Source organism: Typopeltis vanoorti, chromosome 7, assembly GCF_054136105.1.
Source record: "Typopeltis vanoorti isolate ZY-2024b chromosome 7, IOZ_Tvanoo_1.0, whole genome shotgun sequence".
NCBI lineage: Eukaryota > Metazoa > Arthropoda > Arachnida > Uropygi > Thelyphonidae > Typopeltis > Typopeltis vanoorti.
Window position 1 is genome coordinate 60583823 of NC_143555.1, and position 23949 is coordinate 60607771.

At 36.7% G+C, this 23949-nt stretch overlaps 1 protein-coding gene across 10 annotated transcripts in view; it reads left to right on the forward strand.

The window, feature by feature from the left end:
* The first annotated feature begins 272 nt into the window (after positions 1–272).
* LOC150104711 (GTP-binding protein 8-like) overlaps positions 273–23949 on the forward strand; it is a 147274-nt gene continuing 123597 nt past the window's right edge. For 6 of the 10 annotated variants that reach the window (XR_016548546.1, XM_090395304.1, XM_090395306.1 and 3 more), the window contains exons 1-2: positions 273–384; positions 7981–8049. Coding sequence is in view for 9 of the 10 variants with exons in the window: in XM_090395304.1 (XP_090251430.1) it covers positions 8023–8049 (27 nt within the window). In the remaining variant the exon portion in view is untranslated. The other 4 variants (XM_090395299.1, XM_090395300.1, XM_090395302.1 and 1 more) reach the window with 4 other exon arrangements.

Genomic DNA, 23949 nt, shown 5'->3' on the forward strand with positions numbered 1-23949 from the left:
CACACATCCTGTTAGGGCTAGGTGCCAAGAAATGGCAGCACTTATTTCCCCGTCGCCTCATCGGTTGTCGCTTATAATAATTACTGATAGTCATGGGCCAACTATCTCTGATTTACCGGTGGAGATTTAACTGCCCATTCAGTCTCCAAAAGCCAGATATGGTTTAAATGTCCTCCTAAACTCTAAATGCCTATTTGGATTTAGGAATATGGGATGGTGGCAACATTCTCCCGGAAAGCTTTGGTTCATTGATATCCTCGAGCTCAGCTGTCGCCGAATGTATGAATTAGTTGTTTACACACTTTGTGGACTTTGTTAGTGTGACTTACTTGTTTGCACACACGTGAAAGGGGGTTCTTGCGAAAAGAGATTTCCATACTCACTGTGAATATAAAAGTTTTATTTTTTTTTTAATTTTTATTTGTTAATAATAATAACGTACGATAAAAATTCTTGTTTTTACTCCTTCTTCTCCTCAAACTTCGTTAAGCTACCTTTCATATTTTTTCATAGGTATATCATTCTTCTGTGGTGTTGCTACTCGTACTAGTGGCATTTTTGTAAATTGTAGGCTGAGCATCTTTAATTGTTGATATATATGTGATGTGTTGTCGTGTGGATGGTGGCAATTTGAATAGTTGTTGGATCTTAGGATTAAACTCAGTGGTGACTTCTGCTGAGAACGCATAATATTGAATTGAAGTTCTATCCTAGATTCGGCAGAAATCAGAGCAATGAATGAACATGATTTGTATGTGTAAGCACGCAGAGCCAGCCAGTGAGTAACCACGTGTCTCACAAATGATATATCACAAAGAAAAGTAACTACTGAGTCTCTGTGGATTTATATACCTAATTACGCAAGTTTATTATTATTAGAGTGAAGGATGAATCATCGGTGACCATATCAAGAGAAACAGCTGATTAAAGTATATATTGATTATGCCTTTTTTTTTAAGGTTTCAGCCAGCTCGTTACAGTAAACAGTGCAGAGTGAATGGGTGTGCTATTCAAGCAGCATTTTGTACTTTCAAAAAAAAAAAAAAAAAAAAAGGGAGGGGGTAGGGTTAGAAATATAGAATACGAAAGCCTGTGAGCTTTCTTTAGATATCAAAGTTTTTTTTCATCATTTACATTTTGTCATAAATTTAAAATATCCCATTGAATAGTAAGCTCCAACATTGCCCCTTTCAGAGTACAAAGTTACATTCACAGAATGTTATTAAATAGATCTATTTTGAAATAATATTGCCGTTTTGAAGGAGACATAGGAAATTAGAACTTTGAAGGTTGTAGTGTTGGACAGAGACATGAAGTTTAAAGATGACATTGTGGAAAATTGTGATGATATTGCAATTAATTATGGCATTGCTGATGAGTAAGACCTTCAAATGTAAAAGTAAAAAGGTAATAGTTTCATTGCATAAAGTCTTCATTAGGCTGCTTATGTATTTTTCTGTGCAAGTCATTGATGATTTTTCAGGAAGAGATTAAACTATCTTGGAGAGGCCTCAGAGAAATACTGAGTTGGTTTTAGGAATGCGAAATGTGAGTTACGAAGACACACTGATGGAATACCATCTTCATATTCTTGAATTGGAAGTAGGAAGGGATATGATTGATATATATATATATAATTGGAACTGAAGTTATTACCTGGGTAATGTGGAGATTTTTCATAGGATGCTGGGAGATAGGAACACAAGAGACCCCTCCTGAAGTTGTATAATGTGGGTGTGAGCACGTGAGTGAGGAGCAGGCTCATAGAAAGCAACTAGCAAGCAGTATCCATTGCCAGAAAGTGCGGTGAATGAATTTAAGGAAGAATTGGATGATTCTGTGTGCAATTGTGGGGACTTCCTGCAGATAGCTTTTCAACTTGGTTGCCTGGTTGGCTGAGTGGTTAGTATATCTGCTTTCCAGCCAAAAGGCTGCAGGTTGAATCCTGCTGTGGGCATGGATGTTTTTGATTGTCTGTGAAAATATCAGTGGTGGTGCGCAGTAGATGCCATTGGTGTAGATGATGGTTATAGTTGCAGTTCGTTGTAGTTGGTGAATTAAGTGGTGGAGACAGAGTTGTAGAGTAGGTGCTCTCCCTCGATGAGTGTTTGGACTCCCTGGAGGTGTCACATAATAATAGTAACTTCCTAGAGGTCTAATATTAATGAAGATTAAACATTTTTCATTATATACAGTTAAACTCTAAACATTTTATATTCCTTGACTCCAGTAAATATTATTTGTGTGCATACTATGCAGATTATTATTCAGGCCTCCATGGAGTCAAAAGACTCATCACAAGAGGTTGAGATGATTCTATAACTATAGTATCTCGACCTCCCGAGATGAGTCTGTGTCTATAAGACTGGTATTTTTCCATATGTTTTCTATTGAATTAGTTCATATTATAAATCATCATCCACAGTTTCTGATATGTACTCTCAAGGGGTAGAATGTTCAACCTCACCTTCTTCTAGTGTGCTTTGCTGTTACTAAGCATCCACCATAATACATGACAAATGCTATACTGGCAGTATGGGAACGAACTAGCAGACGAAATTATTTTCTGTATTAGCTTGAACTACAGAAAAATTGGATTAGTTAATAACATAAATTTGTATCTGTATCTCAACAGCCTTAGAATGCATGTCACAGGGGGACAAACTTAGATTGATATGATCCAGTAACTATGACTACTATTTTTTCTAAAGATTTTTGTGTGTGTGTGTTTGTCGCTTTTCTACTGTACTGATAATGACTACGAAACATAGCTGAACATTCTGCAAAATAAATAATTAAGTTAAGTGGCAACTGTATTTATTTATTTTTATTCTAATATTTCTACTCTTGTCTCAATTTTCAAATTACTTTTAAGTTCTTTTAACTTCCTAACCATATGAAACTTCTAGGATGGATAACTTTCCATTTGTTTCAGAAATAATATTTTATAATCACAAAATTTAGTTTGAACACAGGATTTCCAGTTTATTCAAATAAGATTTCATTGCAAGACTTCCATTATTAAGCATTCCGTCTATCCAACTAGCATTCCTCAGAAGATTGATGGGGTTGAATCTGAGCCAGTCCGAGAGTATCTGATGCCCCTAGGCAAAGAAAATGTAGGCACCCCTATACATTGTGTCTATATATATATTTTGTCACTTACACAAGCACACGTACACCTACATATGTGGATATTTATAAAAATAATATCATTCCCCACTCATCTTGGGACAGATGCCAGAAGGAGGAAAAATCTCTGCACTTGAGGTTAAGTATACAAACAGCAGGGGAATGGAAGAAATAGAGAAAGGCGAAAATAATGTAGGATCATCAGTGAGCACCAGGACAGCTTGACTTATTTCAGTTTTTTATTATTAATCAAGGTTTTACAAATTTTTTTTTGAAGGTTGTAATTTTTCCCCAAACTATGTAGCAAAATCTGGCATCCCTAGGTGATTGCCTAGGTTCGCCTAATGATAAAATCGGCCCTGAGTTGAATCAGTAGCACACTCAGGGTGTAATCCTGGGGGGGGGACTGAGTTGATAGACGATTTGAGAATACACACTATGCATCGCATACGACCTATGACTGAGTATCTGCAGGGATCGTTAATTCATAAGTAGTATATAGAAATAGAAGACATGACACAACATAAATAAAAAAAATTAATTTTAATTAAAAGTATTTGGAAATTTTTCTAGTTTTTTTTTCCCTTTTTCTTTGGGGGGGAAGGCCCCTTGACCCCCATCTGGGTGCTCCACTGGGTTAAATGATAGCTGTGAAGTTTGCTTTTGAACTAAAAACTGATACTTGGATTTTTTTTTTTTTTTTTTTTTTTTTTTTTTTTTTTTTTTTTTTTTGGGATTATATCTAGATATATAACATGTCTGCAGATATGCTTCTATCATGCCCCGTATGCTTCTAACCACTTTTTGATCTATCCATCAGCCACCATGTAATCCAAATCACCAGATTTATATCCATCCCCATTTGCTCCATTTTATGCACTAGAGTTCTATGTGGAATTTTGTCAAATGCTTTTGCAAAGTGTAGCAGTATCATTGAATAGCCATTTCCCTTATCTGACTCCTCTGTCACTTGATTATAAAAAATTATGCAGATTACTAGGCAAGACCAACCCTTCACAAAACCATGTTGTCCCTTATAGAATATCATATTCCTATGCACTGAGTCATGTATCATATGCCAGCCTGGTTGGCTGAGTGGTTAGTGTATTCACTCTTCAGTCAAAAGGCTGCAAGTTTGAATCCCACCATGGGCATGGATGTTTGTGATTGGCTGTGAAAATACTAGTGGTGGTGGTGGGCAGCAGATGGCATTGGTGTAGATGATGATGGTAGTTGTAGTTGGTGGATTGAGTAATGGAGATGGAGAGTTGTAGAGTAGGTGCCCTCCCTGTATGAGTCTTTGGACTCCTTGGAGGTGTCACATAATAGTAATATTTTTATTCACCCATTCCTGAATTCTATCTTTAACACTTTCATTGCCAAGCTGAAAATTGGAATTTCGTGTGGTGGCCAAATTTTTTAAATTTTTTTATTTAGTTAGCGATGTCCACGCGATAACGCGTGCTCAGCCGTTTGGTGAGGACTCGCATCGCGTGATCGTGCGATGTCGTTCATTGCTAAGCTGAAAATTGGAATTTCATGTGGTGGCCAAATTTTTTTTATTTAGTTAGCGACGGCCACGTGATAACGAGCGACAGACCATTTGGTGAGATCACGCGATATCGCGTGATTGGCAATGAAGTGTTGGTCAACTTTTCAATACTTTCACCACTACTCCTGAGATATTTATTAGTCTGTTATTTGCTACTTCTTTCTCTCTCTCTCTCTGTCTCTCTTGGTACTGTCTTCATCTTACCCTTTTTACCACTCCCTCAGAACCTTGCCATACCTGAGACTTATTAAAAAGCTTGGTCAGAGATACTGCCAGTTCCTTTGCACATTCTTGTTACACATGGCCTGATGTGCCATTGAATCTGACATTTTGTTTGCATTGATATTTCTCAATATACTAAGTACCTTCACTTTGTCTACCTCAATTTTTCACATCAGCCTCTGCCAACTTAACTACTCTCTGCCAGTAATACACTTTTGCAAAATGTTTGTTTATTATCTCACTTATTTCTTCTGCTTTTGGCCGTTCCTACCATTAGTACTGATTAAAGTTATCCTTCCATAATCATCCTTTCTATTGTTTGTTGCATAATACTTAGCTAATCTAGAAGAGATTAGCTAAAACTTAGCTAATCACTTCTCATAATCTGATTTTACATCTCTTACCATGCTAGTCACCCGTCTCTTTCTTGCAATCTGTCTTACTATGAATCCTAATCACCTTTTTCTTCATGCTCCCTCCAGAGCATTTTTTTTTTTTTTGAAGCATTGTACTTTATGATGCTATTAATTTAACTCCAACTTGTAAATTATACTAGGTGATATAAATTAAGGATACCAAGAAATTATATACTTAGTTTAATACTTTATCCAAGTGCAAGCAAACAAAGTTGGTACTTGAAGTATTTTCAGGACTGGGGCAACTCGTATAAGGATGCTAAGACCTCACATCACTTGCCTTAATATCCTATCCCATAATGCAAAGCACATCTCCTTGCAGACATGTATAATGCTATGCATTATGGGGTCACTACCCAGACCGGTTTCAACCTTTATCGAGGTCTCTTCAGTGGGAGCCAGAGGTGATATTAAGGTTGAAGTAATGCAGGAGTCATATTTTTATATACAAGTTGCCGAAAGGTGTCGCATCTTATTATTAAATTACTCTGGATTAGAGAAAGTTGTTGGAAGTATTTTTCACTTGGTTATACTATAAATTAAAGATACTAAGAAATTTATTTTATTTGTGTGGGGTTCTCCCTGTTCCTCAGGACTGGTTGAGCCCTCCTAATGAGGGATTAAGTACTATATCCTATGATTGTAGCCTGTGTTTTCATGAGGCTGGTTTGTCTGCTTGTAGGATGAAAATCCCCAGATAAACTGGGGGGAAAACCCTGCTGTTCAAGACCGGCTAACTTGGCTATGGCTGAGAAAGATCCTTAAGCTCCTCACATCATCGACGGGAATCGAACCTAGGACACTCCTTCCACAGGCATATGGTTGTGAAGCACATAGCCACTAGGCTAACCACGTGGCCACTAAGAAATTAGACAAGGAAAGAACGTCAGTACTGCATGGGAAGTGGTCACAGATTGAGAGAAGCAGTATCAGACTGCTTACTCAAGTTCAGGAGGATAAACAAGCAGACATATAAAACAAGATAAGCAGAGATAGATAAGCAGATATATAAAACAAGAGCTGCAAAGAAAGAAAACACTGTGGAGAGAATATCAGCAGGAAAGGTGATCATTATACTCATGAGATGTACAAAGTGCAATAATAAGTGTGAATAGCATGGTGAGAAAGGCCAAATCAGATTGAGAGAAAATTTGCTAATCAGGCCAAAGTAAATCCAAACAAGTTTTTTTATATGTATCAAGTAAGAGGAAAAATGATTATGGTTGGATGACATTAAACAGTGCTCATAGTAGGAAGGTGACAGAGGCAAAAGAAATACTTGAATTTCTGTATCATCCAGGTATAATTAGATAAAGGAAATAACTACACCATGATACTGCTGCACTTTGCAAAGGCATTTGACAAAATATCACATGGAAAACTCTTAGAAAAGTTGGAGCAAATGGAATGCATATGAAGCTAGTAGCATGGTTGGTTAGTGGTGGGGGGGGGTAGCTGACAGACAGCACCAGAGAGTAGTATATGATGGTATGGAATCTAGTAGAATGTATATTACTAGTGGAGTGCCTCAGGATTCTGTACTAGAGCCACTACTCTTTATTTATGTCAATGATGTAAGGAGGGATATTCACTTGTTTTTTTTATGTTGCCTCCGACCCACAAAAGGTTATTTGCAAATCTATAGTATATTTTGTACTGTGGGAGGCTAGGGATATTTTTTTTTCTATTTTTATCGATTTTATATGTATATATATTTTTTTGTATTTTTCATTTGTTTTTCACATAGTGCGGAAATCCTTCTCTGGAGACCAAACATGAACTTTTTCAAGCCACTTCAGTCCTCCAATAAGCGGGGAAGTGGTTTCACACTAGGCAGTGACATTCATCTCTCACCTAAAAACAATCGCAAACATCCATGCACATGGCAGGATTCGAACTCACTGCCTGTTGGTTGGAGAGTTGGTACATTAATCACTTGGCCAGCCAGGCTGGCAAATGTTTGCTGATGATGCAAAACTGGGGAGAGCATAGTTGATAAAGGCGATGTAAGTATCTTGAAGGATGAGTTAAATAAATTGGCATTGTAAGCAAAGGATAATGATTGTCAATTTAATATTGCAAAATGTAAAATGCACTTTGGGTTGAAAAGGTTGCATATGGTGTATCATGTTGATGGTGCTGGATTGCAAGAAGTTGATATGGCTAGGGGCTTAGGGATAATGGTGGACAGAGAGTTGAACCTCACAGAGCATATTACAAAAGTTAGTCAAGTAAGGTGAGTGAGTATTTTGGTGATAGATCTATGAAATGCTACCTATTAGGATAGGTTGAAGGTATGTAGATTACAAATTTTAGGTGGTAGGTGGAAACGAGGAGACATTATAGAAACTTATAAAGAGGTGCATATTGTTTATACACTCACATTTGCACATTCCTGGGGTAGGGAAGAGATCAAAATTTTGTAATTTCAGTTATATTTTCTGTATCTAAATAAAATGGGAATATAAATTCATAGAAATTGCTATTATCTTTAATTTTATCATCTTTCTAGGTGCATATCAGCGTTTCTTTTCTTCTCTTATTAGAAATTCAGTTTAATTTAATATTGGAATCATTTCTTCTCCATAAGTAAATTATAAGATTAACTTAAATGCTAATCTTATAATTTATTTATGGATTTTTACATATTTTCTATAGGCATGAAAATGGCTGTTCTAATACTGTGACTGCTTTCACAGAATGATAACAATGTGCTACTCTGTTAAGGTAAGATGCAATATTGACAAATATTGTTATTATTATTAAGATAAATTATACTTGACAAGACAAAAAAAAATTGTAATTTTTTTTTTTTTGTTCTGCATTAACTAAATACTCTGAGTAATTTTAAAAGGTTACTTTAAACTTTGTCACTTTAAACCTGGATCATTCTTGGTTATTCACTTTCCATTGGAAAACACTATGCTAAACCCTCATCTTTGGCCAGTTGCCAGCAGAAACCTATTCCTCAGGTAAGTACCTTCTGGAAGACCATTTCTTTAAAGGTTGCATCAATGGGAGCTATATCAATTGCAAAAAATCATATTTTCGTATATAAGTGGCAAAAACGGTGTATCAGTGTATTATTAAGTTGTGGGAAGTTCTTCCATTTGGTTACAGTCCAAGTTATATTCTTGTCAAGTATGATCTATGTTTTAATCCTATACACAAGTGCAGGCACAAGCATGAAGTAATTTTTAACAACTTAGTAATCCTTGTCACTCCCTGTGGAACATAAGGCCTCAATCATTGTTGTCCATCGGAATTTTTCCAGCTGTTTCTGGTGATTCTTCAGCAGAACCAGTCTGATTTCTTTCAATACTTGAAGTTTCTGTAGTGGAAAATTTTTTATACTTTGTGGTTGTTAGCCATAAGTACAATCCTCAAAAAGAATTTAACACCAGAGGAAAATACAATCCTCTTCCTTTCTCATCTGGGCTTGGGCATTCACAGCTCTTCATCTCACCCTCATTCATATCATACCTTAGTAACAAGTTATGACTTTGTCTTTACTCCTTCTTTTCTTTTTTGTCTCATTGAACTAATTTCTAATATCTTCCATCATACCTTATTTATTTCCTTTCAGGTCATTTATTCCCACTGATGATATATGTTTTCCATGTATTCTATTTACTTTCACTTACCCTTAGTAATGTAATGAGCCTTTGCTCTAAGAAAATTCACTTTTGTTATTCTCATTTAGTACACCTCTAATCATATAGATCAACACACCTTATCAGTTATATTTTCACCCTTTTGGTTCTTTAATTCCCCTTTTTTTTTCCATATTTGACTTCCTTTTTTTTTCCATATTTGACTTCCTTTTTAGCTTTCCCGATGCTTAATAAGCAGTTTCCAGAATCTTCCAACTCAACTATTTTTTTATTATTATTAAGCACTCATTGAAGCTGTTAAATAATAATAATGTGAAAACTGAAGAGAGGAATATCTTGCATGCCTGGAGTAATTACTCTGAAAAATTATGTTGAGAGCTGGTTATAGGGTTGACACTGAGGAGTTCTTTCGCTTGGTTGAACAGCGGGAAGGAGTGATGACAAGAGGCCATCCCCGGAAGTTACGAAAGGAAACTGTTTGCAAGAGTGTGAGGAGTGGTTTCTTTGCATGGAGGGTGGTTGAGCCATGGTATGCATTGCCTGATGGAGTGGTGAGAGCGAGAACGGTCAATGAGTTTAAGGAGTGGTATCATAGATTTGGTGTTTCTCATGGGGGGGGGGGGGCTCCTCTCGATGAGTCTTGATAGACGGTGTTTCTTAGGAAGGACCTCCCATGATGAGTCTTTTGATTCCATGGAGGCCTAAATAATAATAATAATAAAAAATAGTCAGCAGCAGAACCTTGATTGCAAATATCTAAAATGAATGCATTGATGAGTATATATCCTTACACAAACTGTCACAAACTTGGCATGTGTAAATCCATGAATCGACATTTGACCTGAAATTAATAATTTCAGTTAAAATATTGACTCCAGATGGCATCTAGCAACTGACACCATGAGAATGGACTTAATTTCTCCTCAGCTGGTAATAATCATTGAAAAAATGATTTATTGTTCTATATTTAATCAATATAGAACAATATATTATTTTTTAAATGATTACAACTAGCTGAGGAGAATACTAAGATCATTCCCATAGTGTCAGTTGCTAGATGGGATGGATATTGTCTGTGCATGAGAAGTATTAAAAATAATATCTTGGTAATGCATTAGTAGAGGGGTGCTTAAGGGTCAAAGCTGTATAACTGAGAGGAGACCTCCACATAGCCTTTAAAGGAATGCAGAGAACCGAGCAGGGCTTCTGACCTAATGTCCAATCCTCACCTTCTCGTGGTGCACCCTGTTGGGTATCTACTTTGATACTGAACAAACAAGGATGGGCTGGCAATTTGGGATTTAGCCGACCAAATTGTATTCTTATTGGTTAAACCAAAATAAAAAAACGATGGTACAACATGACAAAATATAATGCCGGCTGGGGCGTCACCCGGTTAAACAAGGCCCCCGTTGTTTTTGCCAGGGAACCAGGGTGAACAGCGAAAAGTCAGCTACTGGAACAAATCTGAAAACAAACCCCAACTCAATATCACCAGAGTTAAAGATCGGTACTATCAACATAAGAAGCCTGAATGGCAAAGAAATGGAGCTAGCTGAGGAATTAGATAAGTACCAGATCGACATAATAGGGGTGACTGAAACAAAAAAGATCAAAACTCGTGAGATCTTTCTGAGCAATAAATACAAAATGTTATATTCAGGCAATGACAATCAAGGAAAAGGAGTAGCCATAATATTCAACACAAAATACGAGGCTAATCTTCTTGAATGGCAGTCAGTCTCAAGTAGAGTAATGTGGGCAAATATGAGAATGGGGAACTGGACAATGAGACTTATTTGTGCCTATGGTCCCACAGAAGGTTCTACTAAGGTAGAAGTGGAGGAATTTTTTGACACTTTAGAAAAAGCAACTGACACAATGAAAAAGGAAAAGTTGGTCCTTGTTGGGGATCTAAATAGCAGAGTAGGAAATGATTCTGAGACATACAAAAATATTTTGGGAAAATTTGGTGAAAAGAGCAAAGCTAATAATAATGGCAAATATCTGTTGGATTTCTGCTCAGGACATGGACTGGTTATTACGAACACCATGTTCCAACATAAAAATGTGCACAAATTCGCATGGAGAGAAGAGGCTAGGAATAAGAAAATTCTCATTGACTATGTTATTGTTGATAGTGATGTTTTCTCCCTGGTGCAGGACACCAGAGTGTACAGAGGATTTGAAATTGGAAGTGATCACTATTTAGTCTTGAGCAGGATAAAATTGAATTTCATATTGAAAAGAATAACATGTATGAAAGTTTTAAAGCGAATAAAAGTTGAGCAGCTGTCAGATGTGAACTGTAGACTAAAATACAGAAAGATTATTGAAAAGAAAATGAAAGAGTTTGAGAACAGGAATCAAGCCTTGGAGATTCAGTGGCAAACTCTGAAGAAAACATTGATTGATTCTGCCAGAGAAGCATGTAGTGAGGTTGTGTGCAAGGATAAAAAAATCAGAACTCCCTGGTGGACACAGGAAGTTAAAGAGGTAGTGAAGGAAAAGAAGAAAGCATATCAAAAGTTCCTGGCAAATAAGTCAGCTTTTACTCTTACAGAATACAGAGCCAAATGTAAGAAAGCTAAACAGTGTGTAAAACTAGCTAAACAAAAGTCATGGGAGGATTTTGGCAAGAATATAGAAAATAAATATCAAGAAGGTGGCAAAATATTCTGGAGGTTGTTGAAGAAGCTTAGGAATGGAGGAAAGAGTGCTGTAAAAGGAATTAGAGATGATAAAGGTGAAATGAAAACAGGAGAAAAAGATATCCTTGAAGTATGGAGTAACTACTTTGAAAAACTGCTAAATGAAACAAGCTGTGATGACAGCACAGTGATAAAAAACACTGACCAGACATGCAGTCAGGAATACATATCCATACTTGAAGTAGAAAAAGCCATCAAAGGCTTGAAATGTGAAAGGCAGCAGGAGTAGATGATATTCGACCAGAAATGCTGAAGTATGGTGCTATAAGAGTCTCACAGTGGCTGCACTGCATAGTTCAGAAAGCCTGGACAGTGGGACGAATTCCCGATGATTGGAGTAGAGCTCTCATAGTACCCATATATAAAAAGGGAAATAAAACTGAATGTGAGAATTACAGAGGTATTTCCCTACTGAGTGTTCCTGGCAAGATCTATGCAAGTATACTTGAGAAACGGTTGAGAAGAATTGTGTAAGAAAAGCTTGGTGAAGAACAAGCTGGATTCAGGCCAAATAGAGGCTGTCAGGATCAGATCTTCACTTTACGACAAATAGTCGAGAATATAACAAAGATCTGTATTTAAGTTTTGTCGATTTGGAAAAGGCATATGACAATGTGCCAAGAGAGAAGCTATTCAATACGCTGCAGTTATATGGTGTCAATGGGGCATTATATCAAGCAATACTTAGTCTTTATTTGAGTTGTAAGTCAGCAGTTAGAATTGAAGGAAGTACAGGAAGATGGTTTAATGTTAAATCTGGTGTGAGACAAGGATGTACATTATCCTCTCTGTTATTCATTATCTATATGGATCACATTATGAAGGAAAGTGGTATTAAACCTGATATCAAAATCGGAGATGTTAATGTCAGCTCTTTGCTTTATGCGGATGATGTTATACTTCTAAATAAATCCGCTACAAGTCTGCAAGATTCTCTGACTAAATTGAATAGCTGTTGTAATAGATATGGTATGAAAATCAGCAATAAAAAGAAAAAGACAATGAAAATCGGCAGAATCATTGAAAATGCCAACTGTGTTGTGAATGGAGAACCTGTGGAACATGTAAAACATTTCAGCTACTTAGGCACGATTTTTACTGAAGATGGTAAATTAAATATAGAAATAGACAACAGAATCAGCAAAGCTGGTTTGGTGGGAAGTCAATTGAATAAATTCATATGGAATAAGAGAGAAATTAGTCGGAACACTAAATTAGCTGTATACAAGACAGTGTTGAAACCAGTTTTAACTTATGGATCTGAGAGCTGGGTCAGAAGTAAAACACTTGACCAAAGACTAAAGACCGCAGATATGAGAGTCCTGAGAAAGATTAGAGGCGTGAACAGATGGTATCAATGGCAGTATCACATTAAAAATGAGGATATTAGGAAAGAACTTGGCATTGTCAGCATCCAGGAATGCATTAGCAGAGCTAATCTCAGGTGGTATGGTCATTTAAATAGAATGGGAAAGGAAAGATTAGCAAAACAAGTCTTCTCTGCCAGGTTGGCAGGAAAACGTCCCAGAGGAAGACCAAGATATAGGTGGATTGATACGGTACAAAGTGCCTTAGACGATAGAAATATAAGATCTGATAATGTTGGAGTCTTGACAAGTAACAGACTGATTTGGAGGAAAATTGTAGATAGGAAGTTAGTAATGATGTAATTTTTTCATGTAGTACTGTCATATCCTGTACACCCCTTAAGGGTACATGGCAGGAATTTGATGATGATGATGATGCATTAGTAGAATGTGATTCTAGAATTCAAAGAAGAAATGGAATAGGAGTGAAACAGAAACAGATATTCTTAAGAAAAGATGAAGGAATGTTGCATGCATAATGATGACGTCATTTATGAAAATTATAAAGTACAGGCCAGAGGTGAACTATTAACTGAAATACACTAATAAATATATGAAAAAATTTTTATGACTACAGCCACATGTGGACATAAACTTATTCCCAGGATACTAATAAATTATTACACAAAAAATATGTTATAAAGTTCGTACAAATTAAATACAATACATTTTTGGTAAAAGTTACAAATTTCCTAAAGAATATAGTTAAGGAATTAATGTACAGTACTTACAGAAAATTATGAAATTATGCAGAGAGACATTTCAGTATAATATGTCCACCTTGCAACATCTTACCATGCTTAGCATTAAGTGATTCAGGATTTCTTGAGGCAACTGGCCCACTCCCCCCTTCAGAGCAAGGCCTTGTTTGTTTTCTGGAGAAGACTTTCGAGCAGCATTGCATCTCCCAAACATGTTCTATGGGGTTGAGATCTGGGGAGTGTACTTCCCAGATGTGCTAGCCACTTCATTCAATTAATATCCTCAGTCTCCAGAAGTTTCTGGAGACAGAGTACATCAGCCCTGGTGTCAAGAATACACCAGCCCTGTACTCTGTAGATTACATTAGCCCATTGGTGTCTTGTTCATTTTTTATGGATACAACACCACTGAAAATGTGCTCTATGATGAGCTGTGGGTAAATGGATACAGATGCAGACATCTTACCACAGTTTGTCATGATATCTGCATACCTATGCTTGAATGGAGCCAAATTCCAGGATTTCCTTCCTTGGATTATGTTTTCTGTTATAAAAATCTGTCTTCAATGCTCTGTGGTAGAGCAAGGCTGATCTCTTATCAAATGTCTGGAACACATTCTATTTGTTTGAAATGCTGCTCAAAGTCTAGATACAACGCTATGTGAGATTCCAAACTCTCTGGCAATATCACTAATTCTGTGGCCTTCTTCATGCTTTCCAATAATTTCACTTAAAATCATCTTGATGATGTATTTGAGACATCACAGGACATCCAAGTTTGCAACTTTATTTCTTCATGAAAAGAGCTTCCTTCAAACACAAATACACTTAGTGCAGCCTTTTGCCTTTTATTGTGTTGAGTGCTACTACGTGACCCCTCTGTGCATGATTTGAAAATTTGAATGTCTCCCTGCTTTCTATTATTATTATTATTACGGGTATCTCCATGGAGTCAGTAGACTCATCGCGGGAGACCCAAACTAGCAAAATAATATCTGTCATATCTCTTCTTGAATTCATTTACAGACGAAGAGCTCACAACTAAGTCAAGCAATGAATTCCACTCATTCACCACCCTCCAGGCAAAAAACCTTGTTCTGACACCTTTGTTAACCACACTCTTCTTTAATTTCCAGAGATGACCTCTTGTTCTTCCATCACTATCACACAGCTGAAACATTTCCCCTGCATCGATCCTATAAAAACCTTTTAGTAATTTGAATGTTTCTATCATATCACCTCTTCTTCGCCTATCAACCAATCTCTGCAATCCACAAGCTCTCAATCTATCAATGTAGGGAGTATTTTTTATATCACTCACCAACTTGGTCACTCTTCTCTGAACCCTCTCCACAGCGTCCTGATCTCCAAGGAATCCAGGTGACCAGACCTGAGCACAGTAATCCAAATGTGGAAGTATCAATGCTTTATAAAGGGGAATAATAACCTCTTTATCTCTGGATGTCAGTGTGTTCCTCAACAACCAAGTAATCCTATGTGCAATCTTGGACACCTTAGCAATGTGTCCTCTGAACTTCATCTCCCTATCTACCAATACCCCTAAGTCCCTAGCCTCATCAATCTCTTGGAGTACCTTTCCATCGATGTAGTACACAGCTGGTAATCTTTTAATCCCAAAATGCATGACTTTACACTTTTCCACATTGAACTGACATCCATTTTCTTTTGCCCATTTTACCAGCTTATTTAAATCCTCCTGCAAACTTTCAACATCAGCTTGATTTTTTATTGCACTACACAACTTTGCATCATCAGCAAACAACTGAATATCTCCCTTTAAGCCGTTTCCTATATCATTTATATACAAATTAAACAACATTGGCCCAAGCACAGAGCCCTGAGGCACACCACTGGTCACCTGCCTCATTCTGGACTCGGCTCCTCCATACACCACCTTATGGTATCTCTCCCTGAGCCATTCTCCTATCCATATCACCAATTTAATATCCATTCCCATCTGCTCCAATTTGCATAACAGTGTTCTATGGGGTATCCTGTCAAAAGCCTTAGCAAAATCCAGAAGTACCACTGTGTAGCCAGTTCCTTTGTCCAACTTGGATGTTATTCTATTATGAATAGTTAATAGATTGCTAAGGCAGGATCTACCTTTAACAAAACCATGTTGGCCTCTATAGAGTATCATATCCTGATCCACCCATTCTTGAATTTTGTCTTTAACCAACTTTTCCAATACTTTTACCACTACTCCTGAGATGGTGATTGGTCTGTAATTCAATACCGCAGTTTTAGAGCCACCCTTATGCAAAGGAACCACTTTGCCTAACTTCCACTCCCTAGGGACCATACCAGAGTTCAAACTTAAATTAAATATCCAGGTAAGAGGGGTTGACAATTCATTTGCACATTCACGCAACACCCGAGCTGATATTCCATCTAAGCCTACCGCAGTGTTTGCATTTAAGTTTTGCAATATATTTAATACCTCTGATTCTTTAGCTTCAATTCTCACATTAGGTATTGCTATAGGTATAGAGATATCCTCACTTGGGTGATAGACTTTTGAGAAGTGATCACTCAGTAACTCGACTATTACATCTGATTTTGTCACCTCAATACCATCAGCACCCACTAAGGTTATCCTTCCGAAGTCATTCTTCCTCTTACTTGCGACATAGCGGAAGAACTCTTTGGGATTACCCTTGATCTCTTTGGCTAAGGTCTTCTCATAATCTGATTTAGCTTTTCTTACTATGCTGGTAACCTTCCTAGCTTGAGCCTTGTACTGCTCATGGGTGTCCTGATCGCCCTTCTCCTTGTAAATTCTCCATAACATTTTCTTTTTTTGCAGTTCAAGCTTGATACTACTGCTCATCCATCTAATGCCTGCCTTGTTTGACCTCCTGTCCATAGGGACACAATCTGATATTGCTTTCCTCAGATACCCGCTGATTTTATCCCAAGCACTGCTAACATCTTTCCCTTGCAATATGTTTTGCCATGGGATGGCTGCAAGCTCACTCCGAAGCTTGTTATAATTGCCTAACCTGTAGTTCCATATATACCCCTTCTTAATAGAAAAATCCACAGATTTTGCAACCTCCCAAGTCAATACCACATGATCGCTTTCACCAACTGGAGGTAACGAGGACACCTTACTTATGCATATAACCTCTGAACCAATAACCAGGTCCAACACTCTCACACCACGTGTCCCTTCAGTTACGTGCTGTTTCAAGTAATTATCTCGTAGAAGATGTATGAACTCCATTTCCTTTTTGCTACGAGATATTTCCTCCTTCCAATTGATATCACCATAATTAAAATCCTCCATAATAATCACTAAGCCTTCACTCATTGCACTAAGTTGCTGATGCATGAATTCAATATCTTCCCCCGTACTCCCTGGCCTATAGCAGCATCCAACTCTATATTTGGTTGCGTTGGTCACTATTTCGCACCAGACTGCCTCAAATGAACTCTCATTCACATGTCTATCATCATGATATACTACTTTCTTTGGCTGCAACACATCGGCTATCATCAACAGTACTCCTCCTCCTGTTCTATCTTCTCTATCCTCCCTGAAAATACTGTACCCTTCACATTCAATTCCAGTGACCACATCTTCTGCTGACAGCCAAGTTTCACTAATGCCTACAACTTTTGGTGAGATTTCACTGACTAATGCCAAAAATTCTTCTCTCTTATTTCGAATGCTTCTAGCATTGGTATACAAAAATTGCAGATTCCCTCTAGATCTTGTACCGGCTTTAGAACTGATATATAAGTCACTAACTACCGTAGTCCTATGCCGATTTTTATCCCCTCTCTTCTGCAATTTATTCTGCCTATAAGGATCAATAAATACACAATCAGTGCTAAAGTTTCTCTCTCTTACACTCAACCTTTTCAATATTAGTTTCCCTGCCCAATAACTTCAACCTGTTCAGAAAACAATAACTCCTTCAATCGCTTATGTCCTTCCATGTTAAGATGCAGTCCATCTCTAGCATACAACTGCCTTTTTCCTTCAAACACACTCCAAACATCAACAAACTCCAGACCTCTTTTTCTGCACATTCTTGCAATCATATCATTCATTATCATTGCTCGTCTACTTAACTCGTAATTGTCAAAACGCTTATCTTCGTTTCATGAATCAGCTTACCATAAGCTGGTTTATCTGAATTTGCAGTTATTGTCTTCAGAAATAGTGTTCTTCCTTAGGTTTTGGACCACAGTATATAAAAATATTATTAAAAAAAAAAAAAAAATGAAGGATTTTGAAAAGAAGAACAAAACCTTAAAGACTGAGTGGAAAATCTGAAGAAAACATTGTAATTCAGCCAGGGAGGCATACAATGAAGTCTTCTGCATGGATTAAAAAATTAGAATATCATGGTAGATTTAAGAAGGTAGAAGGTAGTTATTACTAACACCATGTTCCAGGCATAAAAATGTGCACAAGTTCACATGGAGAGAATATGCAGGAAATAAGAAAAGTCTCATTGACTATGTTATAGTTGATAGTGATGTTTTCTCAATGTTCAGGACAAAAGAGTATACAGAGGATTTGAAATAGGAAGTGATAACTGTTTAGTTTTGAGCAGGATAAAATTGAATTTCATATAGAAAAGAGATCAACTGTGGACTCAAATACACAAACATCATTGAATCAAAAATGAAAAATTTGAAAACAAGAACCAAACCTTGGAAATTCTGTGGAAAATCCTGAAGAAAACCACATGAGTTTCTGGATTCAGACAGAGATGTGGTGAGGTTGTCTGACGATAGAAAAATCAGAATTCCATGGAGGCAGTGAAGAAAAAGAAAAAAGCACATCGAAAGTTCCTGACAAGTAAGTCAGCTTGTGCTCCTAGAGAATACAGAAAAAAAGGTAAGAAAGTGAAGTACGGTATAAAACTAGCTAAACAAAAGTCATGGGAATACTTTAGTAAGAACAGGAGATAAATATCAGGAAGGTGGCAAAATATTCTGGAGGCTTTTGCAAAGCTTAGAAATGGAGGAAAAAAGTGCTGTAAAAGGAATCAGAGATGATAAGGGTGACATGAACACTGAAGATAAGGATATTCTAGATGCCTGGAGTAATTACTTCGAAATACTGCTAAATGAAACAAGCAGTGTTAGCATGGTGGTAGAAAACTCCCAACAGGAATGCAGTTAGGAATACATATCCATACTTGTAGTAGAAGTCATCAAAAACCTGAAATGTGGAAAGGCAGCTGGAGTTGATGAAATTTGTCCAGAAATGCTCAAATATGGAGGTTAAAAGTTTTACAGTGGCCAGCTGCATTGCATTATTCAGAAGGCTTGGGTGTGAGGGTTGAATTCCAGATGATTGAAGCATAGCTCTCATAGCATCCATCTATAAAAAGGGAAATAAAGCAATGTGACAATTACAGAGGTATTTCACTACTGAGTGTTCCTGGTCAAGATTTATGCAGGTATGAGAAATAGCTAAGAAAAATTGTAGAAGGGAATATTGGTGAAGAACAAACTGGATTCAGGCCAAATAGAGGTTGTCATGATCAGATTTTCACTTTAAGACAAATAGTTAAGAAATCTTGGGAATATTGTTACAAGGATTTGTATTTAAGTTTTGTTGATCTGGAAAAGGCACATATGACAAGGTGCCAAGAGCAAAGTTCTTCAAAACGCTAGTTATATTTTGTAAATGGTACATCGTGCAGTACATAGTCTCTATTTAAGCTGTAAGTCAGCAGTTAGAATTGAAGGAGGTACAGGAAGATGGCTTGAAGTAAAATTAGGTATGCAACAAGGGTGCACATTATCTCCACTGTTATTTTTTAACAGGATCACATTATGAAGGAAAGTGATATGAAATCTGATATCAAAATTGACAACGTTAATCTTAGCTCTTTCCTTTAGCAGATGATATTATATTTCTGAGTAAATCCAGTACAGCTCTGCAAAAATGTCTGATGTAGATGGATTTGAATAACTGTTGTAATAAATTTGGTAGGAAAATCAGCAATAAAAAGACAATGAAAATAGGCAGAAACATTGAAAACATCAACTGTATCCTGAATTGTTGAACCTATAGAACAAGTAAGATATTTCAACTATTTGGGCACAATTTATAGTGAAGATGGTAAATTAAACATGTAAATAGACTACAGAATTAGTCAAGCTAGTATATTAGTAAGTCAGCTGAATAAATTTATATGAAATAAGAAAAAATTTCTCACTAATTTTGGAAGAACAGCAGAACATTGCATCCTTCGATTGGAAAAGACCTGGATTCGATTCTCGTCATGAATCCTTATATGAACTTTTTCAATTGAAGGTGAGTTAGCTGATGTCATCCAGAGTTAGCAGGGTTTTTCCATGGAAACTCGGGTTTTTCATCCCATGTACAGACAAATCAGTTTCAGAACACACGCAATTTACATAACAATAAGTACTGTTGATGGTGATGATGGGCAGTAGATGGTATTGATAGCAGTGTCATAGTAGGAGAATTAAGTAGTAGTGGAGAGGGTGAAATGTATTTAGTGAGGCATAGTTGAGTGCCTTCCCACAATGAGTTCTTGGACTCCTTAGAGGTGTCACATAATAATAATAATAATAATATTAGTCAAAACACTAAATTATCTGTATACCAAACAATGTTTAAATTCATTTTAACTTATGGACCTGAGAGCTGGGTTAGAAATAAAACTTGATCAAAGATGAGCCCTCTGATATGAGAGTTCTGAGAAAGATAAGCGGAGAGAACAGATGACATCGTTGACAATATCACATTAAAAATGAGAATATTAGGAAAGAACTTGCCGTTAACTTTCAGGAATATCTTAGTAGAATTAATCTGAGATGGTATGGTCACTTGAACAGATGGGAGAGGAAAGATTAGCGAACCAAGTGTTCTTTGTCAGATTTGCAGGGAAAAGACCCAGAGGATGACCAAGATGTAGATGGATTGATACAGTGAAAAGCATCTTAAAAGGCAGAAATATAAGATCTGATAATATTGGAATCTTGACAAATAACAGATTAATTTGGAGGAAAATTAGTATTGGTGTAACATTTTCATGCAGTACCATAATTATTCTGGACATCTCCTGAGGTTACATATCAGGAATTTGATGATGATGATATCTTGACAGTGACAAAATGTTCTGCAGTTATTGAAAAAGCTTAGAAGTATGGAACTTTGCAATCTACTTTTTTTTCTCAGCCACTCCAGAACGTAAATATCTTAGCTGTGGCAAAATGCTCTGGAGTTCTGCATAACCAGCGCTTATTAGTGCAGAGCTCCAGTTTTGTTATGCAGAGCAGCTGAAAGAGTGTAGATTGCGAAGTTTTCATATTTCTAAGCTTTTTCAATAACCCCAGAAAATTTTGCCACTGTCAATGTATTTATATTCTAAAACCAAAATCTTCCATTGACTTCTGTTTAGATATATTTGCATACAGCTTTCCTAAATTTTTCTTTGTATTCTTGGTATCACTATGGTTATTCATCTTTGGATCCTCCTGTGTTTCCACATGACAATGAAAATGAGGTGTATAAAAAGAAATCACAGATGATAAAGGTAACATGAAAACTGAAGTGAATGTATTTTAGATATTTGGAATAATTACTTTGAAATATTGTTAAATGAAGCATGGCATAAACATTATAGAGTATGTGGAAATGTTCAAGAGGAATGCAGTCAGAACTGCATATCAGTACTTGAGATAGAAAAGGCTATTAGAACCTGGAAGGGCAGCTGAAGTAGACAATATTTGGCAGAACTGTTCAAATATTATTATGGTAACCTCCATGGAGTCAGTAGAATCAAAATCATATAGAACCTTAAAACAAAATACACCCTCTTCATTAACATTGCACTCCAGCAGTGTGCATTGTGAATGTGCACCAACCACTCCTTGTAAAAAGTCTACTCCTCACAACATCCTTAAACAATTTCTGCAGATGACTTCTTGTTCTTCCCTTCAATTCTAACTACTGACTTGCAACTCAAATAAAGACTAAGTACCGCTTGATATAATGCTCCATTGACACCATACAACTGTAGCATTTAAACAGCTTCTCCCTTGGCACCCTGTCATATGCCTTTTCCAGATCTACAAAACTTAAATACAGATCTTTGTTATATTCCCATGATTTCTTAACTATTTGTCTTAAAGTGAAAATCTGATCCTGATATTCTGACAACCTCTATTTGGCCTAAATCCAGCTTGTTCTTCACCAAGCTTTTCTTCCACAATTCTTCTCAACCGTTTCTCAGGTATACTTGCATAAATCTTACTAGGAACACTCAGTAGAGAAATACCTCTGTAATTCTCACATTCAGTTTTTTTTCCCTTTTTATATATGGGTACTATGAGAGCTCTACTCCAATCATCGGGAATTCGTCCCTCTGTCCAGGGCTTCTGAACTATGCAGTGCAGGCACTGTAAGATTTTTATACCTCCATACTTGAGCATTTCTGGTCGAATATCATCTACTCCAGCTGCCTTTACATTTCAGGCTTTTGATGGCCTTTTCTACTTTAAGTATGGATATGTATTCCTGATTGCATGTCTGTTAAGTGTTTTTTATCTGTGCTATCATCACTGCTTATTTCATTTAGCAATTTTTTGAAGTAATTATTCCATACATTCAGGATATCTCTTACACCAGTTTTCATGTCACCTTTATCATCTCTGAATTCCTTTTACATCACTCTTTCCTCCATTTCTGAGCTTCTTCAACAATTTTCAGAATATCTTGCTGCATTCTTGATATTTATTTTCTATGTTCTTACCAAAGTCTTCCCATGACTTTAGTTTAGCTAGCTTTACACAGTGTTTAACTTTCTTACATTTGTCTCTATATTCTCTAAGAGCACAAGCTGACTTATTTGCCAGAAACTTTTGATATGCTTTCTTCTTTTCCTTCACTGCCTCTAACTTCCTGTGTCCACCATGGGGTTCTGATTTTTCTGTCCTTGCCATCAACCTCACCACATGCCTCTCTGGCTGACTCAATCAATGTTTTCTTCAGGATTTGCGACAGACTCTCCAAGGTTTGGTTCCTGTTCTGAAACTCTTCAATTTTTTCTTGAATAATGTTTGTATATATTAGTCTACAGTTTACATCTGAGAGCTGCTCAATTTTTATTCGCTTTAAAACTTTCTTACATGTTTTTGTTTTCAGTATGAAATTCAATTTTATCCTGCTGAAGACTAAATGGTGATCATTTCCAATTTCAAATCCTCTGTACACTCTAGTGTCCTGCACCAGTGGGAAAACATCACTATCAACAATAACGTAGTCAGTGAGACTTTTCTTATTTCTTGCCTCTTCTCTACATGTAAATTTTTGTACATATTTATGTTGGAACATTGTGTTAGTAATAATCAGTCCATCTCTTGAACAGAAAAACCAACAAAGTATTTGCCATTATTATTAGATTTGCTCTTTTCTCCAAATTTTACCCGAAATATTTTTGTATGTCTGACAATCATTTCCTATGCTATTTAGATCCCCAACAAATACCAAAGGCACAAATAAGTCTCATTGTCCAATTCCCCATTCGGATATTTGCCCATATCACTCTACTTGATATTGCTTGCCATTCAAGAAGATTAGCCTCATATTTTGTGTTCAATAGTATAGCTACACCTTCTTTTACCTGATTGTCATTGCCTGAATATAACTTTTTGTATTTATTGCTCAGAAAAATCTCACCAGATTTTGTCTGTTTTGTTTCAGTCACCCCTATTATGTCGATCTGATACTTATCCAAATCCTCAGCTAACTCCATTTCCCTACCATTCAGGCTTCTTATGTTGATAGTACCTATCTTGAACTCTAGTGACAAGTTGGGGTGTCTTTTAGGATTTGTTCCAGTAGCTGACTTTTCACTGTTTGCCCTGGTTCCCTGGTGAAAATAACAGGGCCTCTTGTTTAATCAGGCAACGCCCCAGCCGGCATGAAATTCTGTCATGTTGTAACATCATTTTTATATTTTTGGTTTAAGCCAATAAGAATACAATTTGGTCAGCTAAATCCCAAATTGTCAGCACATCCTTGTTCGTTCAGTATCCAGGTAGATATCTAACAGGGTGTACCATGAGAAGGTGAGGATTGGATTGGATATTAGGTCAGAAGCCCTGGTAAGTTCTCTGCATTCCTTTAAAGGCGATGTGGAAGTCTCCTCTCAGTTATACAGCTTTGACCCTTAAACATCCCATGACAACTCTCTTTCTCTTAAAATTC